At 32.7% G+C, this 23,015-nt stretch overlaps 1 protein-coding gene across 1 annotated transcript in view; it reads right to left on the reverse strand.

Moving 5' to 3' along the window:
• Positions 1-2,085: 2,085 nt before the first annotated feature.
• The window catches only part of Sema3a (semaphorin 3A), a 191,245-nt gene continuing 170,315 nt past the window's right edge, over positions 2,086-23,015 (reverse strand). The window contains exons 14-17 of the mRNA XM_026384968.2: positions 21,211-21,368; positions 17,668-17,735; positions 5,615-5,757; positions 2,086-3,007 (exon numbers count right to left, since the gene is read on the reverse strand). Of these exons, the coding sequence (XP_026240753.2) occupies positions 2,552-3,007; positions 5,615-5,757; positions 17,668-17,735; positions 21,211-21,368 (825 nt within the window). The 3' untranslated portion in view covers positions 2,086-2,551. The remainder of the gene's footprint in view (positions 3,008-5,614; positions 5,758-17,667; positions 17,736-21,210; positions 21,369-23,015) is intronic.

The raw sequence follows: 23,015 nt of genomic DNA on the forward strand, positions 1-23,015 counted from the left end.
TACATGCATTTACATTTTACATTTTATTTCAATGGGGCCTTAATTTTTCTGCTGTGATGCATCTTTTTTTATACTGTAAGGTTGCTGTTATAATTTCCCTAAGGTCACATGAGTCTCTTAACCAAGTTTCATCTCTGATGATACATGCATATGCCAAAGTCTATTAAAGCTGAATTATTAAATGGGACATTAATTCTACTTCGTGCAAACTGCCCCTTCTCAATACACATCAGCAGAAAATGATGACTGTAATGAGTTAATTATCTGCAAGTTATACATATAATTGTATTCAAAAATTTAGATCTGATGGTTTATAAAGTCATGCCAGTAGATTTTTTTTTGATGCTTCTAATTGAAATCTAGACTTTTTTCTATTGATATTTCATAATGCTAACCAGAATGCATTCAGGTTTTGGAAGGCATCCATAAGTTACCATACAATATCCATCCCTTCAAATCCTTTATTTTTAAACACTAAGAAGAAATAAGATACTTCTGTTATTGTGAATAAATTTGTTTCAGCTGCAAATTTAGAACAAAATGCTACAACTAAATTTTAGTACCTTTAAGATACTCTACCAAAATATGACCTATTTTGGAGCACTCTTTGTTCTTTGACTTATATTTCAAACACTTTTTTTCTGTACAGGAGTGTATTCTTCAAACGGATTAACAATCCAGTTTCCATTTGAGGATGCACATCCAAAAGCAACACCATTTAAGTCAATGGAGCCTAAAATTGGATGTAGAATACTTTTAGGCTTTTATTTGAACAAGTGTCAACAAATTATTTATTCAAATAATCATTAAAACTGAAACATGAGCTTCCATCTGGGAAATATTTCAGCTGATGGGGAGTAACAATGCACTGCAGTCTGAGGTGAGAAATTAGTGCTGTTAATTAGAATCCCAAGACAACTGGAGTTAAAACTTCAATGTCACTTCATTAATTAGTAGTAAGATATTTCTTCCTTTACATTTTTTGTGTGACAAGGACCTAGGGGAGTGAGGTGCTAAAAGAACAGTATTATAATGCTGAAAGTCTTGGGCATATTGAAGTCCATGATTCTTAAGGAATCATCTTGGGACAACAAAGTAGGCAAATCCTTAATTAAAAATCGTTTGCCTTATTTTGTGAGGAAACAAAGAGTTTCACATTTTCTTAAGTGTGGGTTGTATTCTGGAAAATAGTTTAAGTCATTCCCATTGACCTGAGAAGAATGATGTGTTCTTCATACAGATAATTGTATTTAAAAAAAGTGAGATAAGAGACAGCTGATTTAGACCAAAACAGTTGGGAATTTGTCTTTAGAAAGTTATTCTGGATACTATTGGTCTCTCTTTTCATGAATCATTAAGTGGCTTATACAATTCTTAGTGGAATCATGAGAGAAATTTTATGTCTAAAATATCATGCTGAGATTCAAGCACAGAATTAAGAGCATTTTCTATTAACACTATATTAAGAAAAAGCTTATTTTCATGAGCTGTACAGTTCATTTTCTCTTCGTTGATCCTTTAGATATAATAAAATGCATTTAACAAATCATGTTGTTTTTTTCCCTTTGTTTTGGCTGGTTAAATGCTCTGTTTTTTTGTAAAACATTATGCAAGTTAGAATTAATTTAAATAATACTTTAAAAGGAGGAGGTGTCAATAGCTTCCATTTGTTTGATTTCCTCTGAGAAATAAGGCATAATTTACATCCTGTTTTGGACATTAACAGTTAATGATGTATATGTTTCTAGAGTAACATCAGCTATCCCTGCTAGAACTGAAAACAAAATGTTAAAAAAAAAAACAAGCAGCACACAAATGGAATTTTTAAAACAAACTATATAGCATAATAATTGTAAGACAAAAACCTACTCTAGCTTAGAAAACAGCTAATTTTTACTGCTTATTTGTCATGGTACATTTAAATTATAGTTTTAATAAAATACATCTTTAGATCAAAGCTGAAAGAAGACATCAGTAGTAGATCAGTGTATTCCATTTTTTCTTCTGGATGATGGATGGCTTATGTTTTTTTATATTTCCACAGAACATTTCATTCAGTATCATTTTACTTATTTCACTCCTCCAGTACATACAAACACGAGTGCTGGTAGACAAAAAGTATCCTTGAATCCAACCACATTTTGGAATATTCATCAGCTTAGTAAATCCATGCAGTTTATTTTAAACTTTCAGTTCAATCAAATGGCTTTGCTGATGCAGTTTTTCTCCTTTCGATGGCAATATGGCAAATGATGTTTTTATTTCTCAGGCAAGGAAGAAAGCGAAACCTGTACAATGAAATCTCATAGGAAACATAAAGTCTGCTAAAGTGAACATCTGTGCTCACCTGTGATCTCTGTTAGGTGTTGGTATTAGGAAGAAAGCCTGTTAGGAAAGTTATTCATGGACTTAATTTATAATTGGTGGAACTCAGTTGAATTTCCCACCATTGTAAACATCCACATAATGCCATGAAAAAAGTTCATATTGCATTTTTTTCCAGTTATTGTCTAGGCAAGGTTCTACTTGAGGTTTTTAGAGGTAATGCAGCTCAGACACTCCTGGGTGCCCTCTCAAATTCGTGGGTCCTCCTGTTTCTACCTTTCTTATTTTCTTGTAAGTGCTTCCATTTATTACTGTTCCCTTGAGTATGTCCTGGCCTTTGCCGACGTTGTTTTCGGTCCCTTTTCCAAACTTGTTCACAGAATTCATCCATTGTGTTCAGGTTGGGGTGGTTGATGAGCTGCATGAAGTCTCTGTACCACACCTTCTGGCTAGGTGTCATGCTGTTGGACATTTCTTTGGTCTTGGAGCCATCTCCATCCTCATCCTTATGAAGAAGTTCTTCTAGATGCTCTGTGTCAATGACTTCCAGGGTCACTTTAAGGAGAGTTTGCATGAATCCGTGCTCCACAGCATGACACAGGTAATTTCCAGAATCCTTCCTCTGTAGACTACGGAGCAGAAGCCCTTGTTCTGTCCTGATGATATGATCATCCACCCTGATCTGGGGGAGGGGAGCATAATAGAATAATTATATATGTGTACTAAATATAAGATCTAAAAAAGCGCCAGTAAAAATGTGCATTGTTTGTTGAGATACCTTTTAGCATTTAACAAAATACTTTGTGCCACTGTTGAAATAAAACTTCTCATCATAATAATTTAATATGTTGAAAAAAACTTGAGGAAAGAATAAAGATATATCTTATTTTATAAAGTTGAAAGTGGGTATATACATATAACACATACTTTAGATTGAATACTGAAATTGAAACAATACAATCATGATACTAGGACACAAAAGAGTATTAAGTGATTTGAAAAAAATGAAATAAAAAAATCAGCAGTTGAATAGGCAGAAGAAATAAATTTGAGATTTATCAACAAATGGGACTTACTTAAACTAAAAAGTTTTTTCTCAGCAAGAGAAACAATAAGAGAGGTAAATAGGGAGCCTACATCCTGGGAACAAATTTTTACCCCTCACACTTCAGATAGAGCCTTAATATCCAGAGTATACAAAGAACTCAAAAAAAATTAAACAATAAGGTAACAAATAACCCAATCAACAAATGAGCCAAGGACCTGAACAGACACTTCACAGAGGAGGACATACAATCAATCAACAAGTACATGAAAAAATGCTCACCATCTCTAGCAGTCAGAGAAATGCAAATCAAAACCACCCTAAGATACCATCTCACGCCAGTAAGATTGGCAGCCATTATGAAGTCAAACAACAATAAGTGTTGGCGAGGATGTGGGGAAAAGGGTACACTTGTACACTGCTGGTGGGACTGCAAATTGGTGAGGCCAATTTGGAAAGCAGTATGGAGATTCCTAGGAAAGCTGGGAATGGATCCACCATTTGACCCAGCTATCGCCCTTCTCGGACTATTCCCTGAGGATCTTAAAAGAGAGTACTATAGGGATACTGCCACATCAATGATCATAGCAGCACATTTCACAATAGCTAGACTGTGGAACCAACCTAGATGCCCTTCAATAGATGAATGGATAAAAAAATGTGGCATCTATACACAATGGAGTACTACGCAGCACTAAAAAATGACAAAATCATAGAATTTGCAGGGAAATGGATGGCATTAGAACAGATTATGCTAAGCGAAGCTACCCAATCCTTAAAAAACAAATGCCACATGTCTTCTTTGATATAAAGAGAGCAACTAAGAACAGAACAGGGAGGAAGAGCATGAGGAAAAGATTAACATTAAACAGAGACGAGTGGGGGGAGAGAAAGGGAGAGAGAAGGGAAAGCATATGGAAATGGTAGGAGACCCTCCATGTTACCCAAAATTACATAGAAGAGGTTGTGAGGGGAAACCGGGGGGGGGGGAACAAGGAAGAGAATTGAACAACAGCAGACGAGGTAGAGAGGGAAGATGGGAGGGGAGTGGCGGGGAGGGGGGGATAGTAGGGGATAGGAAAGGTAGCAGAATACAACAGTCACTGATATGCCATTATGTAAAAATGTGAGTGTGTAACTGATGTGATTCTGCAATTTGTATTTGGGGTAAAAATGGGAGTTCATAACCCACTTGAGTCAAATGTATGAAAGATGATATATCATGAGCTTTGTAATGTTTTGAACAACCAATAAAAAAAATCAGCAGTTGAATAGGCAGAAGAAATAAATTTGAGATTTCAAGTTTAGCAATTATTTATTCAATTCATGAGATCTCGGTTGTGAAATAAGTTGGAGGATATGCTGTTGAATATAATTTAACCTCACTTTTATTTTGAACACAATTTATAATAGAGATCTCAAAAAGCCTATCCTGGCAATGTATAAGCTCAAATGACATTTGCACAATGTAATTCTCTAGTTTAAAATCTGTTTAAAGTGTCAATAAGAAAACAGGAGTATTTTACCTTTATATATTCATATTTTGTTTGTAAATTTATTAGCACATTTTAAGGTTTAAAAATCAACTAAATACTCTGGTTTTCCCTTTTAAATGCTTTTCAAGCATTTTAAAGGTCCATAAAACTCAATGAAATTTTTGGTAGACATTTTAGTTTCACAAAGGAAAAAAATTGATCTACTGAGGAAGATCTGCTTGAGGCTACCTCAACAATTTGCCAAGAGACCTCAGATCCTTTGTCTCCTTTTTCATAAATCTATTGCCCGCTTCTCCCAACTTTCCCTATTTGAAGAGAAAGTTGTGGAAAAAGGAAAAAGAAAATAATAAATGTATTTTAAAATCCAGGAAGGTTGAAAGTGCAGACAAATGAAAATTAATTGAAGAAAAGTTAAAAATTAGTATGAAGACTTGATTTTTTTTTTGATGAACAAATATAAATAACATAATAGCTTTCTAGATAACCACAATAAGAAATATGGAGACTTGAAAATATATCTCCATACTGTTTCTGGGGCAGCAACTCTTACCATGTCACATTTGTTTCACCAGCCTCTAGATTTACAAAGCCTGTTTTTTTAATCAGCCTATATAATAACGAATGAACTATTGGTCAATTAAGAAAAGGATAAGTTGTGCAGAGGTGTACTTTTTTTACCAAGTAAAATCTGGGGTCACTTAACAGTACATTTGATGTATAAATAATTCAGTCAATTGTGTCCCTGTACCTCTTCTTTTCGCTCTTCATTTCGTCTTTGGAATTGCCAATAAACCAATGCTCGCTGTGACTTTGGACTGCATTCCAAAAATGTGCTACTATTTTCTACTCCATAAATGATTCTCTCTTCAAGACTGTGGACATGATGATTATCTGGCCAGTGACAAGAAAATGAAATGAGACAATGTTAGAAAAGTAATCTCAACTTTTCAAGACATTTACCTGGAAATTCAGTAGATAAATTGTTGTCATGTTGGAAGCTGTTTTCAGATTGATTCAAGATGGCAGAAATATCAAGGCTGTAAGGGTTTCAGAATCCAAATGCCTACCTATATAGACTAATCATATTGTTATAGGTTGTACAAAGCATACATAGAGATTTTTCTACCTGCAAATAACATATTAGCAAAATCAGTGATATGTGGAGTATAACTAAATATCTTTATATTATATGATAATACTCTATAAGAAATTATTTTTACTATAAAACTCTTATCTATAACTAAATGGAGTCAGTTTGTATTATACTATCATCTAGCAGAAAAATTACTGAACTGGGCTTTTGGAAAGAAAAATCTGTTTTTCAGAAATTATTTTTGTCTCTTTATGTTTGCTTTTTATCTATAAAACTAAATTCACCAACCAATAATATTTATCTAGTATTTTACAGAAGGTAGAGATTGGGAAGTTTATACTCCCCACCAAAAACCCTTAAATAATCCACAAGTTTTTCCTGGAGATCAATTGGTGTGAAATGTTTGGGATGGCTCAGAAGAAAGATGCATAATTACAATGCAATGTGGTTTCAATCGTCCTTATTTTAAAATGACACATCTCTTATTATTTTCAAGAATTAGGCTGTGGAAGATGGCAAGAGTATGTAATAAAATGCAGCAATATGGAAACCTGTTTCCTGATTAAGTTTCTATTATTTTACCCTTTATGCAACCTCTTTCAATGTGGTAACTGAAACATAGCTCAGATCAAAAGTACGACACAGAGAATCTAGGTAAAACTCATTTGGAGAACAAAACTCCATATTATCTTATATAATCCTGTTTCCATTATGACATCCTGTACAATCTGGAACTCATTAAATTAATTTAGAAAATAATAAATGTATTTTCACATCCAGGAAGGTTGACAGTGTAGACAGATGAAAAACTTTTGCTCTCTACTTCAAACTTAGCTAGGTTTTTAATTTAAAAATTATTCTCTCCCCCCCCCCCCCTTTTTTTGGCATCACTTTGACAGTTTTACTCATGTCATAACCAACTGAGTACTTTTGTCTGTCATAACTGATACAGCTTGCTTTCACTAGATTTCAGGATTTCCCAAACCCTTCTTCTATCCAATCCCTGGGCATGGCCTATGTTCCTTGTCTCCTATCTCACCCTGATGCAGTTGACCTGGGCCTCCACTTGCTATCCCCAGGGATATCAGCCCTCAGTGCCTGTTTCTCAACTGCCCTGAGTGTCAAACAAAACTCTTCCCATATTGGGAAGTATCTGTCCCTTCTTATTGAAAAGATCCACCCCCTGGAAACAAGGCAGAATAAGAAATGACACAAATGTAAAGAAACCACAATATTTAATTCATTCCAAGTCACGCTTTTTTCCCTATTAACGTTGTATCTCCTTGTGTGTAATTTCTACAATGAATATGGCATGCTTTTTTCCCTCTGAAATTATTAGTGCATCTCAAATTGAAGAAATATGGTACATGTTACTGTGCTAGTTTACAAGACATCTGTTCCCTGGATAGAGGTGAATTGAATTTCTATGTCCAACAGGGTCTGGAAAATCTGTGGTTCAGGAACTATCACCGAGGCCAATACTATTTATACACAGAATAGATTTTTTTCCTACTATTTTTTTTTTCAGTGTAAAAATGTTTGATCTAGAAATCTTTTTACTCTTAGGAAGAACTTTTCATTTAATCTGTCTGTGAATGAATCATAATGTATTTGGCTTGATAATATGTAGGTAAAAAAAACATGTGAAAAGCCATTGTCTTCTCTGTTAACAGGATGATGCTCAGAGTAACTTATTTATTTCTTGCCTGTTCTGTTTAAATTACCATCAAAATCTATCAAAGGCTAAGGTATGAGTAAGTTATTGCTCTCAAACATAGAATTCTATTTAAATCCCTTAATACATTAGTTGACACAGAGAAGATCAATGTGACTTCTATAATGGGGCAATTTATTTATTTATTTATTTATTTTGTTTTGTTTTTGCAGTGCTGGGAATGGAATCCAGGCCCTCAAACATACTGAGCAAGTGCTCTACCATAGTGCTATACCTTCAGCCCTAAGACTTACATATTATGAGAGAAAGTGCTTCACTATAAATAGATGCAATATCTTCAAAATTACTAAGCTGTCTTCTTTTCCATTAATCTATTCATTTCAGTTAATCTATTCATATAGTTTAACTTTTCTGATAGCTCTAGGAATCCTGTTTGGTTTTTATTTTCTTTTTAATGCATTTTCCAATGGCAGTGAACTGCTCTCAATGTACCAGAAAAAGAAGAAAGAAAGAAAGAAAGAAAGAAAGAAAGAAAGAAAGAAAAAAATAAATCATCTTAATAGTAAATGCCTTCTTACATTTAAAGTAATTCATCTTATCTGCTACTTTTCTATAGTTTAATCTGATAGATGATGATTTGTGGTTAAACAAAGGATTTATAGCAAGTTGTTTTTAGTTTAATGTGGTAATATTTTATGGCCTTTGCAAAATCATGACTTTTAGGTTCTTTCTCACCTTGATAAGATAACTACAACTGGGTAATTTGGTTCATTGGCTTGGTGCCTCCAGTTAGTCTGCTTTGATAACTACTCTTACCAATAACTTAGAATCTCATTCTTCCTTATCTCAACCCTTTCTTTCTCTCCTTTCTGCAAGCAACAATAAAAGAGAATTATCTTCTAGCTAGTAACCAGTGAAGTTTAAGATTCTGTCATAATAACTTTGAATCACAGTCTGTACACAGACTTTGTTTTGTTAAGTTCTTCTGCCATCAGCCATAATTATAGAAAGTAAATTTCCATTGCATACTGTTTTTCTTTTAATTTTCTATAATAGAATGTTTTGATCATCAGCAACATCTAATTTAAGACCATAACTTTCATTTAATGTGGTCTCAGCCCAGGACCCATATATTTGGGTGCACAGATATAACCATTAGTAAATCGTAATCTATTAATTTCCCCTCATTTGTTAAGTTATAAACAGAAACATAAAAAAGGTTTAAAAATAATTATTATAAGGCACTCAAAAAATATCCATTCTGTTCTCTAAGTGTTCTACCCTAACCATTTGCACAAGTTTTGTACAGGTAGGAAAGATTAAAGACCCAATGACAATGTGTTCTTCTCTCTCATTTTTTCTGTCTATCCCCTCCCTCCTTCACCCTCTCCCTCCCTCCCTGCCTCTCCAGAAAGATTATTAAGCAAAGGAAATACTGATATTCTTGTTTTCCTTCCTTATTATATTCTTTACTTTTTCTTGGGACATTGTACTATCAGTTTATTTAAGGCAAACAGATCTATATATGATTGGCTGCACGGTGTAGCTGTACTTTTCAGATAATGTATAGGCTTTATAGTTAACCAATGCAAATCGAAAGCTCAATAGTGTTGATTAAAGATTTACTGAGGACATGAAATCTTACATATTCAGGTTAAGTGTAAATTAATCTCTCTCTGGATTAAATCAGTTGACCTGAGAGCAGTTGACATGGAACCTACTGTGTTAATGGACATGGACTTTATTGAGTTGTTTGGTGGTATTCCCTGGATTGTGTCAAGGGAGCCCACAGCCAATACTTTGAGGTTACTCACTGTATTTCCATCACATTATTGTTGAGTATGGTGTTTTCTGCATTGTGATGCTGTGGGAGATTTTTCTCTGGCCTAGTTTTTAGGAATGATTAAGATTCTCTTGATCAACTGACTTTTTAAAGATGAATTTTGTGATCATATTCCCACTCTACATTGGCTGAAAATAAGACATTAGCCAAGTTGATGTCATTCCCTTCTAACTATTGGTAAATATGTTCTTGCTGCATGACTGGTTTTGTTCTCTGTCAGTGTACCTGCTTTGCCTTTGAAACACTGTTGTTATTGCTATCTTTGATTTTTTTGAATCAAACAAATGCAAACCATTTTAAATATATTAGATTATTTATCAAGTGTAGAAAATGCAGCGTTTTATAACATTTTAAATATCTTTTTTGTTGTGATTAAAATATGTCTACATAAAATATTAGAACAATGTCTGGGCATAGTACAGTGGCATGTACATTAAGTGACGTTATTGTTACTTCTCTTGTGCTAGCTTAAACTGCCAATTCAAAACTTAATCTTTTTCTGAGAATCTCCACTAAACTAAATCACGAAATATTTTCCCACATCAATCCTATTCCCAAACAAGTATCAAAGAAAATATTTTCTTTTCAATATTTCCCCCAAATTTCTTTTCACATATCTCTTTAGAGCACATGTAGTCTTACTTGTTATAATTATTACAGAACTGGTGATCTTTCCCAATACTGTGTGCTCCATACCTGGCAGAAAGGCAATCTAGAATGCTTAGAGGATGTTTGCTGAACTGTAAATCCAGGCAACTACACTGAATTTAAAAGCTGAAATCTCAGGTAACTTTGACATCCTTAAGACAAAGAGTTATGATTTTGTGAAAGAAATGAATAAAAATTTCATCAATCAAAAAAGGCATAGGGATTATAACTCTGATTATGATAGAATACTTCATTAAACTGCTGGTGGATGTATGCCCAGCAACATTTTTTAAGTTTAATAAGTTATGAAAGTTGATTTGAGATATGCCAGGAGCAGTGATGACTAATCAAGTACATCCCAATATCAACAGTTCCAAATATGGGATAATAAGAAGATAATGTGATTTGAGAACTCCTATAAACATATTCTCACATCCCCAGGGAGACCAATACCACTGAAGATCCATGGGTGATCTTGTAGATTTCCAGAAAGAAAGCAATCTCACTGAAAATTGTTTTTAAATGCATCTCACACTTTGAAAGCAACTGTTTTGAATACAAACTTTTGTCATGAAAATTAGAGTAGACAAGAAGAGTAGAGTTTTAAATTGGCATAATAAATTCTCATGGGTTCAACAATCTGAATAGTAGAGCAAAATAATTGAAAACAACAAAACATTAAAATTACTTTAAAAGCACCATAGTGTGTTTGGATAACACAATGTTACAATATGTTGCAGCTGTTAATGACAAGAAATAATGTTTTTAAGGAAGCAATCTTCAATTAATCATTTCCTCTTTTAGTGGGATAATTTATGGAAATGAAATGAGGCTAATAAACCAGAAAGAATGGGAGGAAAGAAAGAAGTTAAATAAATTGCTTCCTTTTGTAACAACAAAAAAGTCATGATATCCATCATTTGGCCAGAAATATCATGTTGCTAAAGGCCTTATTTAGCATTTGATTCTCTTCCAATATAGCAGAAACAGAAGGCATCACATTTCAGCTTTCCATTTATTTCACTCTCCATTTTAACCCCATAAATGTCTCCCAAGATTGAAATGTGAATAATGTAATAATCTTAGGAAATTTGATGTCATGTAGAAGAGACAGAGATGGATGAAGTAGGGAACCATGTATTAATTCACTCTCTGATTTCTGACATTAATTTTGATGTTCTCCCTCTTTATTAAAAGTTGAATTTCATAAATAATAAATATAAAATAAAACTTCAGAGAGAGGCAAACGGATGCAAATTATTTTCAATGTTTAGGTTATTTAGAAATTAAATTTCATTACTAGACTCCATAAAAATCAAATTCCAGTTGTTTTCGTCACGTTGTATTTTTTAATATTTATCTTACTAATATTCACTAAAGTCTAGCAAAAAAGGAAAAGAAATGTTGCTCATGAACCCTTGCAACAATGTACTACTTAGGTGCAAATTATCTTACTTGGGTTTTCCTTGCTGGATTCTAGGTGATTTCCTCCAGAAATACAAGTGTTTTTTTTTTTTCTTCTTTTCTTTTTTTATTGTTGGTTGTTCAAAACATTACATAGTTCTTGACATATCATATTTCACACTTTGATTCAAGTGGGTTATGAACTCCCATTTTTACCCCATATACAGATTGCAGAATCACATCAGTTACACTTCCATTGATTTACATATTGCCATACTCGTGTCTGTTGTATTCTGCTGCCTTTCCTATCCTCTACTATCCCCCCTCCCCTCCCCTCCCCTCCCCTCTTCACTCTCTACCCCCTCTACTGTAATTCATTTCTCCCCCTTGTATTATTTTTCCCTTTCCCCTCACTTCCTCTTAATACAAGTGTTTTATCAACAGAAAAGATTTGTTTGACTTCAATGACTGAAAAACATTTTTTTTAAACTACAAGTACCTTAAAAGTCATTTCAAGGATGAAATAGATCTTAATAGAACTCTTGGAAAGATATAAAATATTTTAAATTTTTAAAAATGAAGAAAATAATTTCATTCACCTTTAACATTCTTGTATATTTCAGATCTTCACAGCAGATTTATAAAGTTTATACACTGTAGTGCACTTTAACAACTCTAATATATATATATATATATATATATATATATATATATAAGTATATATAGGGATCATGCTTATTTATTTATCAAGATAATGCTCAGTCCTATTTTCACAGTGTTTAGTGTGGTAATTATACTAACTAGATTATCTGAAGATGTTTGTTGGATGTGTTTTGCTTGCATGCTTGCACCAATCAATGTATGCATGATTCTGTATTAAAGTATATTCATGTGTGTTTAATAAATCTACTAAATTGTGACCGATATTTATGAAGTTTAGAGAATGAAACTTGTCAAAAACAAGTACATTTTGGAACAAATACAAAAAGACTTGATTAATTAAGCCTTATAGAAAATTTAAACTTGTAATTTAATAACTTATTAAAATAAATCTAAATTAAACTACATTATCTTATGCTGTAAATTAAGATCTTTTCTTGATTTTCTTGGGGCTGGGCAGTAATTTTCAACCATTCTATCATTTAGTAATTTTCAACCATTCTATCATTTAGATGGGTAGTTTCCCATCTACCTGGATTCCCTGGATTGCTGTAGATTTGTTCTTAAAATGTGCTAGTATGAATATAGATTGGCAGATGGATAAGCAGAGAGAAAATTTTAACTTTTGTACATAGGTAATTATTTTAATCAGGAGAGTCAATAGTATGTTCTTTTTGAAGATTATTATTTTAAAAATATGATAATGAAATTGATACATTATGAAGTAAAATATGAAGCCATTTTAATAGTTCCTCACTGTACCTGATAACTTTTGATGGCATAGATTGAGACGCTTCTTAGTATAGAACAAGATGAAACTTGATTACTTAAAAAGTAATACCAATATGAAGACACCTACTATAATATTTGTTTAGTCTACATGGAACATCTGGTATGTTTTATTTTCATGATTTTATAGCAAATGCATTCCCAGAGAAAGCACAAATAATCTACATGCCAGAGCAAAATTACCATAAAGCATTTACTTTAAAAAATCAGGAAACATGAAATTTAATGTTTCACTTACTTTTCCCAAGAGATACCATAAGAGATAGAATACGCCCTTTGTCTGAAGCAGAAATCTTCCATAACAATAATGAAAATACCATATTGTATTTTAATTATATGTCATCTTTATAACTTTTGGAATTAAAGAAAAATGCATCAAGCTTACAAACCCCTTGTTTATAACAGCTAAACTTTAGTTGTATTACAATTAATCTTTCCTGACATGCTCAGAGAGTTTAATAAGGAACAAAGATAACAGGTAATTCAGACCTCTTCTTTCCTGTTTCATGTAATTTGCACACATTTTATGTGCATGATTGAATTGTTTGTGCAAGGTGACATCAGAAGACAACTATTACCGGTTTTCAGCAGTGACATAGTTTCAAAGGGGTTTATAAAAATCTTAGAATACTATAATGATTTGATTCTAGGATGCATACTCATTTACATTTTAACATCTCTAATAACAGACTGTGTCTCACAATTGTTCTTCATCTGGGTTAAAGTAGTTTTCCTCCAGGAAGAATTCTTTCTGACATCTTCCAGACATGTGAGACCCCACAAACCTTATGGCTTTTTAAATTAAAGCTTCTACCTGAGGTTTTGGGTCTACCCTGCCTATGTGAATTCAGAAAATAAACCTTCATTAGTACCACCTTGAGGTTCAAGGAGTGCTTTTGCCTCTTTTCCCACAGTCATGATTATGGGGGAAGCAGGCCACTTTCCTTGCTATCTTCATCTGCATGGAGTTTATTTCTCATTTAAACTATTTCTCAGTCATTCTGTGTCCCTGTTCCATGCTGGAATCCTTTAGTAGGTTACACATTTGGGGTAGTTTTTCTTTCTTAGCAGCACATAAATAGTGCTGCATTTTACATTCATTGTCATCTTAGTCTTGATGAAATTTGGTTATTTATTAAAGTTGGGGATTTCTTAATGCTGACATCAGCTCATCTATCAAATCTTAAGGCTCCTCTTTGGGCTAAGTGCTCAGATTCAGAGTTGGAAGAAGCTAAGGAACAGACCATAATAGCACTGCTGCAAACTACTAAATTTATGGCTCCATAGACCATAAAGATGGCATTGCCAAAGATACTTTATGAAATTTGGAAATGATTTTGATGCCAACCAAGACATAAATTGAGATGGGCTAGCTATGGAGATAATTTAGAAGATTAAATTCTGTGGATATTTTACTGTGAGATGCTAAAAAGGAAATGTATATATGCAGAACAGCCAAGAAAACTATTAGGGAGTGAAATTCAATGATGGCATTAAACTATAAGATAGGGCATAAAATATTTCAAAGATCCAGAAATCAAAGATGATGTTATGATTTTTTAAAAAAGTACTGGGACTTATGGTATATCTTTTTCCTTTCTGGACACATAAATCATAGTAAGGCTCATTTTGGATTTGTAAGGAAGGAGGAATGGGAGAGAGTTTAGAGGTAAATTGACTTGGCCAGTCATTTTCTTGAATGTAAAGTTGGACAAGCTCCAACTCTGTGCATAGCAATTATTTCAGGGAAGGGAACAGACTGGAAACAACCTGAGACTTCTCTCAAGCATCCTGTTTAAGGTGTGACTAGGAAGACAAGATCTGCCAGTACACATGTGTTTTTAGGGTTTGATATTAAGAGCTTTCTGGGTGAGCAGTTAGAAGTGATGGAGAAGTGTGTGCTAGGATTCAAGGGAAGTGGAGCTGGATGTTTTTCTATTTCATTAGGGCATGTTCACCACGACTGCTGCTTTGTGTGAAAGGGAGTAGAGTGCCAAATGAGTGTTACAGGTTTCATCTAAAGTGAAATTTCTTTCACCTTAATTCTGAGTTATTTTATGTACATTTTTTCTATTAAGAACCTCGGGATATGTAAAATATAGAGTGTTACAGAATGTTTACCATTACAGCTGGAAATGATCACACTGAAGTGTGTAATTTGGCTTCATGTTGCTTAGCAGCTTTCTGTGAAAACATCTCATATCTTTATATGTTTCCATATGAGCACATATATTTTATTGAATGTGAGAAGTGACATTAGCAAGACAACATGCATGATTTAACAGGGTTGGGCTCTGGAATTTTGCCCATTTTACTCTCAAATATTGACATCAACTCTTCCAAGGTAATTCACTGATTCCCAATAGTAAGACAGCCTAGCCAAGTGGGAAGGCCTGACTTAGTTTCCAAACATTTGAAATCCACTGCAATCTATTGTGCATATGTTTTATTTTTGCTCAATTAGCAACGTTAGCTGACAAGAAATAAAAAGAATAAAGAGGCCTTCATAAAGGAATGTTTTATCGCTGCAAAGTTTCTAGGGCTATTTTATCCTTTCCCCCCACATATCACAAATATCCAAGTAGGGTTGTTTACCACAAAAAAGAAAAGAAAAACGATCCTGTAACATTAACTACAGAAATTCCTTTTTTTCTCGGATAGTGTTTATTTTGACTGAAAAACTAGGAGAAAATTCATTCATATTTTCCTTACTTGCTATATATGTACTTTTTTTCACTTAGACTCTGCCCATTCTAATTTCACACACACACACACACAAAATCTTTAAAATCTGAAATACTCTCAAAATCCCATTCAATGATTAACATTATTTTTTATCCACGGTCTCACTTTTTAAAAACAAAATCGCTTTGGTCGGTTTTTCCTCTTATATATAACAGACACTCATAACTCCAATATAAATAGTATTTTAAAATACTAATTGGCCTAATAAAGATATTGTACTGATAAACATAAGGATGTATCAGTAAGACTATGTATACATATAATTTCTAACAATTTTTGAAACAGCACAGTGCTCTGAACATTATGGTATATAATCATTATTTATTAATTGGATCTTATGATGGTTCTTAAAAGATTTTATTTCTTAATATGATGGTGTTGGAGATAATAATGTATGACTCAGAACATTTTTCAATATAAATACTAGATGCTGCTTAGTTCAAATCTCTTACTGGAAAACAATAATAGTAAGGAGCTTATTTTAGCTTGAAGACTTAAGAAAACTTATTCATCTAAACTATATTTACAGAATACTTACAATAACCATGATGCTATCTCTGGGGTAGTATTACAGGTATGATCAAGAGCATAATAACAAAGTTTGTATTGATATGGAGATTAAAGTCTGATTGGAAATGAATTCTAATTTTATTCTTTTGTTTCTTTTAGTTCCAATTACTATAACTAACTCTCCAAATCTAATCAAATAGATTATTTACTCTAATAAATTAATATTTTATATTTTTTATCAATTGAATGATGTTGATCATAATTCAATATTTTCACATGGAAGATCAGTGAATATTATGTTGTCCAATTGATATATGTCATTTGAAAAAACTCGTGGAGGTGTGTCAATAAACCATAATACTCATGCAGGGACATTCATAATATTTACTTCATTTAGTGGCCTCTTTCTTGTTTATAATGAGGACAATAATAGGAAAGTCCTTGGCAATAAAGGTTTTAAATAAAAATGGGTCCTAAATATTGGCTCCATTAGTGGTCACCCTGCTTGGATATTGTCATCTCCCAAATAACCCTATGTGGAATTGTACACCAGCACATTCAAACTGTGCCAGAGGGATACCTGGAATTCAGATTTTGGAAGGAAGGCTAGGTGCAATGTATGACAGTTTTTTCTTTTTTAACATTCATTAAACATGACTATTCTACACACCATTAGTAAGTCAAATAAGAGCTAATGAGATTAATGCAAAAGGCACCAAAATAGTTTATTATGTTCAGTTAGGATCACATTTTGCAAGTTAACTATTTTTTACAATGAATTGTTATAGTGATGTCATTGACAGGTTTCCCCAGCAGAGGGAAGCATAACTTCATTATTATTTTCATAAATGGTTGAGTTGGGGTGAATAAGTTAGATATTTACAAGAATGGTTGATGTTTTAACATTAAAAAGAAAACTTTGACATTAAATAGGTCTTGGCATCTTTTAGGAAGTCTAAAATGAATTTGGTCCAAAATGCCCAGTTCAAGGTAACAGCCAAATATTAATTCAGTGTTGAAGTTTACTTGAGTAGAACAATCAAGAATACATTGTGTCTATATCACCAGCATATAAATGAGTAATGTGCATTGCTTATTTTAACACTATATTTCCTTCTTCAATATACTTTAATGAATCTTTTTGTTGTCCTATTCTCAGGTTGCTTCTCTACATCAAAGTACAAACTTAAATTGGCTTCTTTTTGTTAGTATAAGAAAGCTAAGCTTTGAATCTCATAAGGGTCTAAAAAATTGAGTTTATCATGACTGTGATTGTAAAATATAGTTTAATGCTTGTGTTCTTCAATATTTTCTTTCTGCTAGATTTTATTTCCCTTGGAAGACATGTGTACCCTGCATGGGTGTGTGTGGATATGTATTATCACATGATCTAGCCTGATATTTGCAGGTTTAAAGTTAAAAAAGATGACTTACCATGGTGTTGTAAGTCTGAACAGTGAGTCAGTGGGTCTCCATTTCTTATATCTTGTCGTCTTGTGCGTCTAGAACAATTACATTTAAAATGTATTATTGTATATCTACTTTACCCTCTTAGGAATTTGTCATAAGAATGAAGAAGAAACAAAATCCGAATAAAACACTCCAGGAACTTATAAGAAGAGATGTATTTACTTCCAAACAAAATTTTTAAAAAGCAGTTCAGTATACCTAAAAAGAGAAGTCTCCAAGACCAGAAACTTCAAAGTGGGAACAAGTAGACAAATGTACCAACATGGTATTAGGTACCTTTTGAACTATCTACAACAAAGAATTTATGGCTCTTTGATAACAGGTATTAATAACAGTCAAATATCTAAAAAATCGAAGGGGGGAATATTCCACAAAATTTGGAATCGCAACCCATTATTTCAGGAAACAGAATGAAACTCTGATCATTAATGTGGGAGTGAGGTTGAAAATTAAAATTCCCCTGAATGGTATCTTTTTCTTAATGCTTATACAAAGTTGCTTAAATAGACGTCTTTGAAATTTTATTAAGCCTAGGAATTATTTTTGAAGTTAGTTTTTTTAGGTTATTTTGTTCACATTTAAAAAATGGTTTATTTAATTATCTTATGGTTATGATTGCAAACCAATTGACCAGCAATGTGAATAAAATGAAAAAGGCAAAAATAAATGTAGAACTTAAGGGCAAGACCTCCTTTTGCCAGAGTAAGTGAGAAAGGAGAGGTGAACTAATTTCTAAGGGAAAAACCAAATTTGTTTTTAAACATCAAAATTAATTTTTTATACTCTATGGCTCAAATTGCATTTCAGGTTCCAAACAGTCTTGGCATCCTTTCTCTATACTTCGCTAGTGGGTGGAAAGAAGGAGGGGCCTTAAGCTATTACTGCAGAGAAAGATGGGAAGTTTGAAGAACAGACTAAGTATGGAGAACAGTGGTGGGGAACAGACTGAAAAGATTGGGCACACTTGACTATTTTCTGCAGCTATTTTAACGGGTATTGTCTGGCTGCAAATTAGTTATCATCCCTGAAAAAAGCTTTCACAAAGGCCATTGAGAATTGCAAATATGGAATTTGTTACTGTATTCATAAATTTAGAAGTCTAAAGTATTTATAGATTTCTATTTGTAGAATTAGTGAGACTATCAAACAGATGTTGCACATTTCAAAATTGAGCCAAGAGAACTTGTGAAATATGAATCAAAAAGCATTTGGGAAGGCATTTTTCACTGCCATTTAACTTTTTGAAAAATGCCATCACAAAGAATATATAAGTTGTAAGGCCTCTAAACATCCTTTTCAAAGACATGTAGTGTCAGACCCATGAAATTGGATTAAGTAAAATCTGTAAGGCATAACAAAATAGTGTTAATAAGAATTCCTTGGATCCTGAAGTGTAAGTATAAAATAAACACTTCCAAATATATAATGCACAGGTTTTAACTTAGTATAGAAGTGGTTATGGTTTTCTTTTTTTCCCCTTCCTTATTAAGAAAAGCTTAAAATTCATATGGATTATTACTAAATTAAGCAACGTTATTCACATTCACTTGGAAAGGAAGCAATATTCATTTGCAGTTCAAACATAAATCTCACATTTTTTAACATAAAAGTCTCCTAGAGCTAAATGTTTTTTAAGAAAAAAAATCATTCTAATTTTAAATAATTTATTATTATTACTGTAAAGACAGCATGTTGTTATTTATTTTAACTACCCTTGGTACATTCTATCAGTGTATATTATTTTTACTCTAAGCCTTTTTTAAATTTAAAATTCCAACAAAATCAATATAGATACTAATGTAATACAAATATATCATCAACTCAATTTTGAATATTGAAGGCTTAAGATATTTGCATTTTTTAATCCATTCTGAGTTATTACTATATTTTCTTATAGGGTTAACATGATACTGTGTTCTAATCCATACAATTATATGAAAGATTTAGGTTGTAGATGATTTAACACTCAGTCAATGCTACCTAAATTTGGAATAAAAAATTTTATGCAACATGGGGGCCTTTTCCTTTTCCTAACATTTTTCCCACACATTTAAAATGACTCAAAGGTTGCAGAACTTATCTCACTACCCATGGAAAAAAATCATGTTCATAGCTTATTTGAAACTTTAGCTATAATTTAAAAATAAACAAAACAAATTATATTGCTTCTAAAATGCAGTAACTTGGTGACACTGGTTGCTGTTTCATGTTTCAAAAGGTTGATGTGCCATCAATCATTAGGGCCATATTAACAAGCTGCTGTATATTACTTTCATCTATCATTGCTTGTTTCATAAGCAGTAGATATCAATAGAGAAAGGTAACCATCAGTGAATTGCAGAGGATGTACTGAAGTGGCTTTTTGTCAAATGAAGAAAGTGTTTTTATTTTTTAAAGTATAAGTAAACCAATTTGTCAACAACTTCTAGGATTTGTCTATGAGTTCTCTGTAGTAAAATCACATTTCCTGGAAATAAAACTGTCTTTAAAGATCCAATGTCTGTTCCTAATGCATTCAATCTTGTATGCAATAACTCACAGTTATGTATCATCTTAATGTAGTATTGTAGATAACTCTCTAAGTATATCTTAGTAAAATTCAAGTTCAAGCATGCCCCCCTCAAATACTTCCAAGTATCATTAAGAATATATATAATTTATAATATATATACTATATAGTATAATATATATACTATATTTATAATATATATACATATATACAGACAGATAGATGGTTGTTTTATTATAGTTTTATATTTAAAGTTTTAACTCTGTAAATACAACATGATACAATAATAATACAGAGGCATTTAGATTTCCTTGAGTTAAATAAAGAGATATGCTGGATGCTAGTTAATCAACACTTATACCACACCACATACAAATATGACTTTTTCTATTATTAGAAAAAAATTAGCCTTGATTTTTTAATGATTGAGTCCTGGTGTTCTCCCTAAGACTCCAAAGGTAAATGAATTTCTTTCTGTAAGAATTTTCTGTCCATCCAGGGAAATAACTTCTCTTTTTAAAATGTAAAAACAGAATAGAATGTTTCTAAGGAGAATAAAAGAAATAAATTTTGTTGAACAAAAAAGCTTCTTGCTCAAAGACACAAGGCCTGTTCTAGATCCTGTTCATAACTTTCTGTGACTTTGACCCTAAATTTCCCACTGTGTAAAATAAAATTGCAAAATTATAATTTCCAACTGTAAAAAATTTAGGAAAAGTATTGTACTGTCTTAAACTTTCCCCAGTCATTTAAAAAAGCCAGTTGTTCCATTGCATTTAGTACCCAACTTTCCTACTACACATTTTTTCTGGATGTTTTCACTATTTTAAGGAAAGGGAAAAAAATTAAAAAAAAAAAAAAATGGAAAGAAGCAAACCCAGTTCCAGCCCAAACCTCTTTTATTCATCAGAAGAGGGTGGTATTCTTATTTTAAGAAAGCTCTTCTAGAAATGGAATCAAACAAGGAAACTAGCAAACATTTTATTTTTCATTCCTACCTCTTTGCAGTAGGAAAATAGCGAGAGCATGAGGAACCATCCCAGGCACAGTACGGGTCTCGAGCCAGGCAGCACTCCGCACAAGCTTTCCCATAAATATCACATCGGTGCAGAGGGAGTTGGGCCACCCCAGCAGTGGAACCAACATATAGCTGTTGCTGTGAAAAGAGTTTACCAAAACTACTTTGATTTTCAAACCTCCTTTTTCTTAATAGAAAGTTTATTTATTGACATCATCAACACTTAACAACAATAAATGATATCTGTAGGTATAAAAACAAACCACATTGTTAATAGTTTCTTTGAAGGCTTAGCAGATAACAGGAGAGTTTAAAATGGAGCAAGAGCAAATTTTAAGTATTTGATTGAAACAGGTGTTTTTCTAAATATAAAAGAAAGATAAAGTTATCTGTACAACAAGCAAAATGATGTTCAAACATTGAGTTTTTATCCTTAACATTTTTTTTCTTTTCCCTTACAGTTTATACTTTTGTTTGACCAAAGTAACTCTTTGGCTATGTGCTCCAGATGAGCTGGAGGCAGACATCTGATTCTGACTCCTGGGTGCCCTATTACATCACCTGTGATGCACCATTTCCTCCTATGAGAGGGAAAGGGAGATGTTTAGGTATTTATATTTGAAAAGAACTTTGGACTCAATTGTCTTGCTTTTGCACTGCCTCCAAGAAGATTGTTTTAAGCAGCACTACTAAATCACTTTCCATTCAAAAGATCATCAAAGGAGAAGAGAGTGAACTCTGATGCAATCTACCAAACTAAAAGCACTGAATTGGGCATTGAAGAGCCCGGGTGCTCAGTCTAGCCTTGTTAACTCTGTGTGATCATGGAACATTCACATAATTTTTGTAGGAATTACCTTCCTTATCTGTAAAATAAGCATGTTTCACAGATATTTAAAGTGAGCATCCAGATGACATTTCACAACACTATCACCTTCAATGAAAATGGATTTATTGAATGAGGCAGAATAGGGACAAGTAAAAAACCCCAAAATTCTAGCAGCTACTATTTCAAGATTTCAGAACAACTTTAAAAATGCCTTGAAAAAAGTTGAGTGAATGTAACATATCAGCTGCAAACTTATATAAACACAAAATGAAACAAAAATAAAATTATTTTGTGATTTATCCAACATGTACTTTAATTAGTACCATAGCTCTTTTTTCCTTGCACTAGAGGATTGATTGATTGTAGCAAACCTTAAATAAAAGTTATCTAATTGCTAAAACATGTAGTAAATCACAGGCGAAAGACTTCAAAATTTTATCTTAATTTCTCCAGTATGGAGATGAACAATAAGATTCAGAAAAGTCACACTTTGAACAATGGTGTTCTCTTTTAATATTAGAAAGTATCTAATAGTCATAAATGGACACAATTAAAACTGTATTTCCAAAGACTTTCATTTATGGACAATATATATAAATAAACAGATAAATTGAATGCAGAGTGAAGTACTATTATAATTTAACAAATCAGTAAAGTTATAAGGAATGTTTATGTAGAAAATAATTCAGTGCTAAAATCTAAACAACATACTTATATCTTGAGATAAGAAAGGAAAATAAGAGGGAAAAAGTAATACAATTCAACAGTTATGGTTTGGATCTGGAATGTCCCCCAAAGCCTCATATGTTAGAAGGTTGGGTGCCCAATGTAGCATGTTCAGAGGGAGGGCTTTGGGAAGGTAATTAGGTCAAGAGGGCTCTGACCTCATAAGCAGCTTAATCCTCTGATGGATTCATAAATTGACAGCATTATTAGAGGTGGCAGAAACTATAGGA

The sequence above is a fragment of the Urocitellus parryii genome, chromosome 3 (assembly GCF_045843805.1).
Source record: "Urocitellus parryii isolate mUroPar1 chromosome 3, mUroPar1.hap1, whole genome shotgun sequence".
NCBI lineage: Eukaryota > Metazoa > Chordata > Mammalia > Rodentia > Sciuridae > Urocitellus > Urocitellus parryii.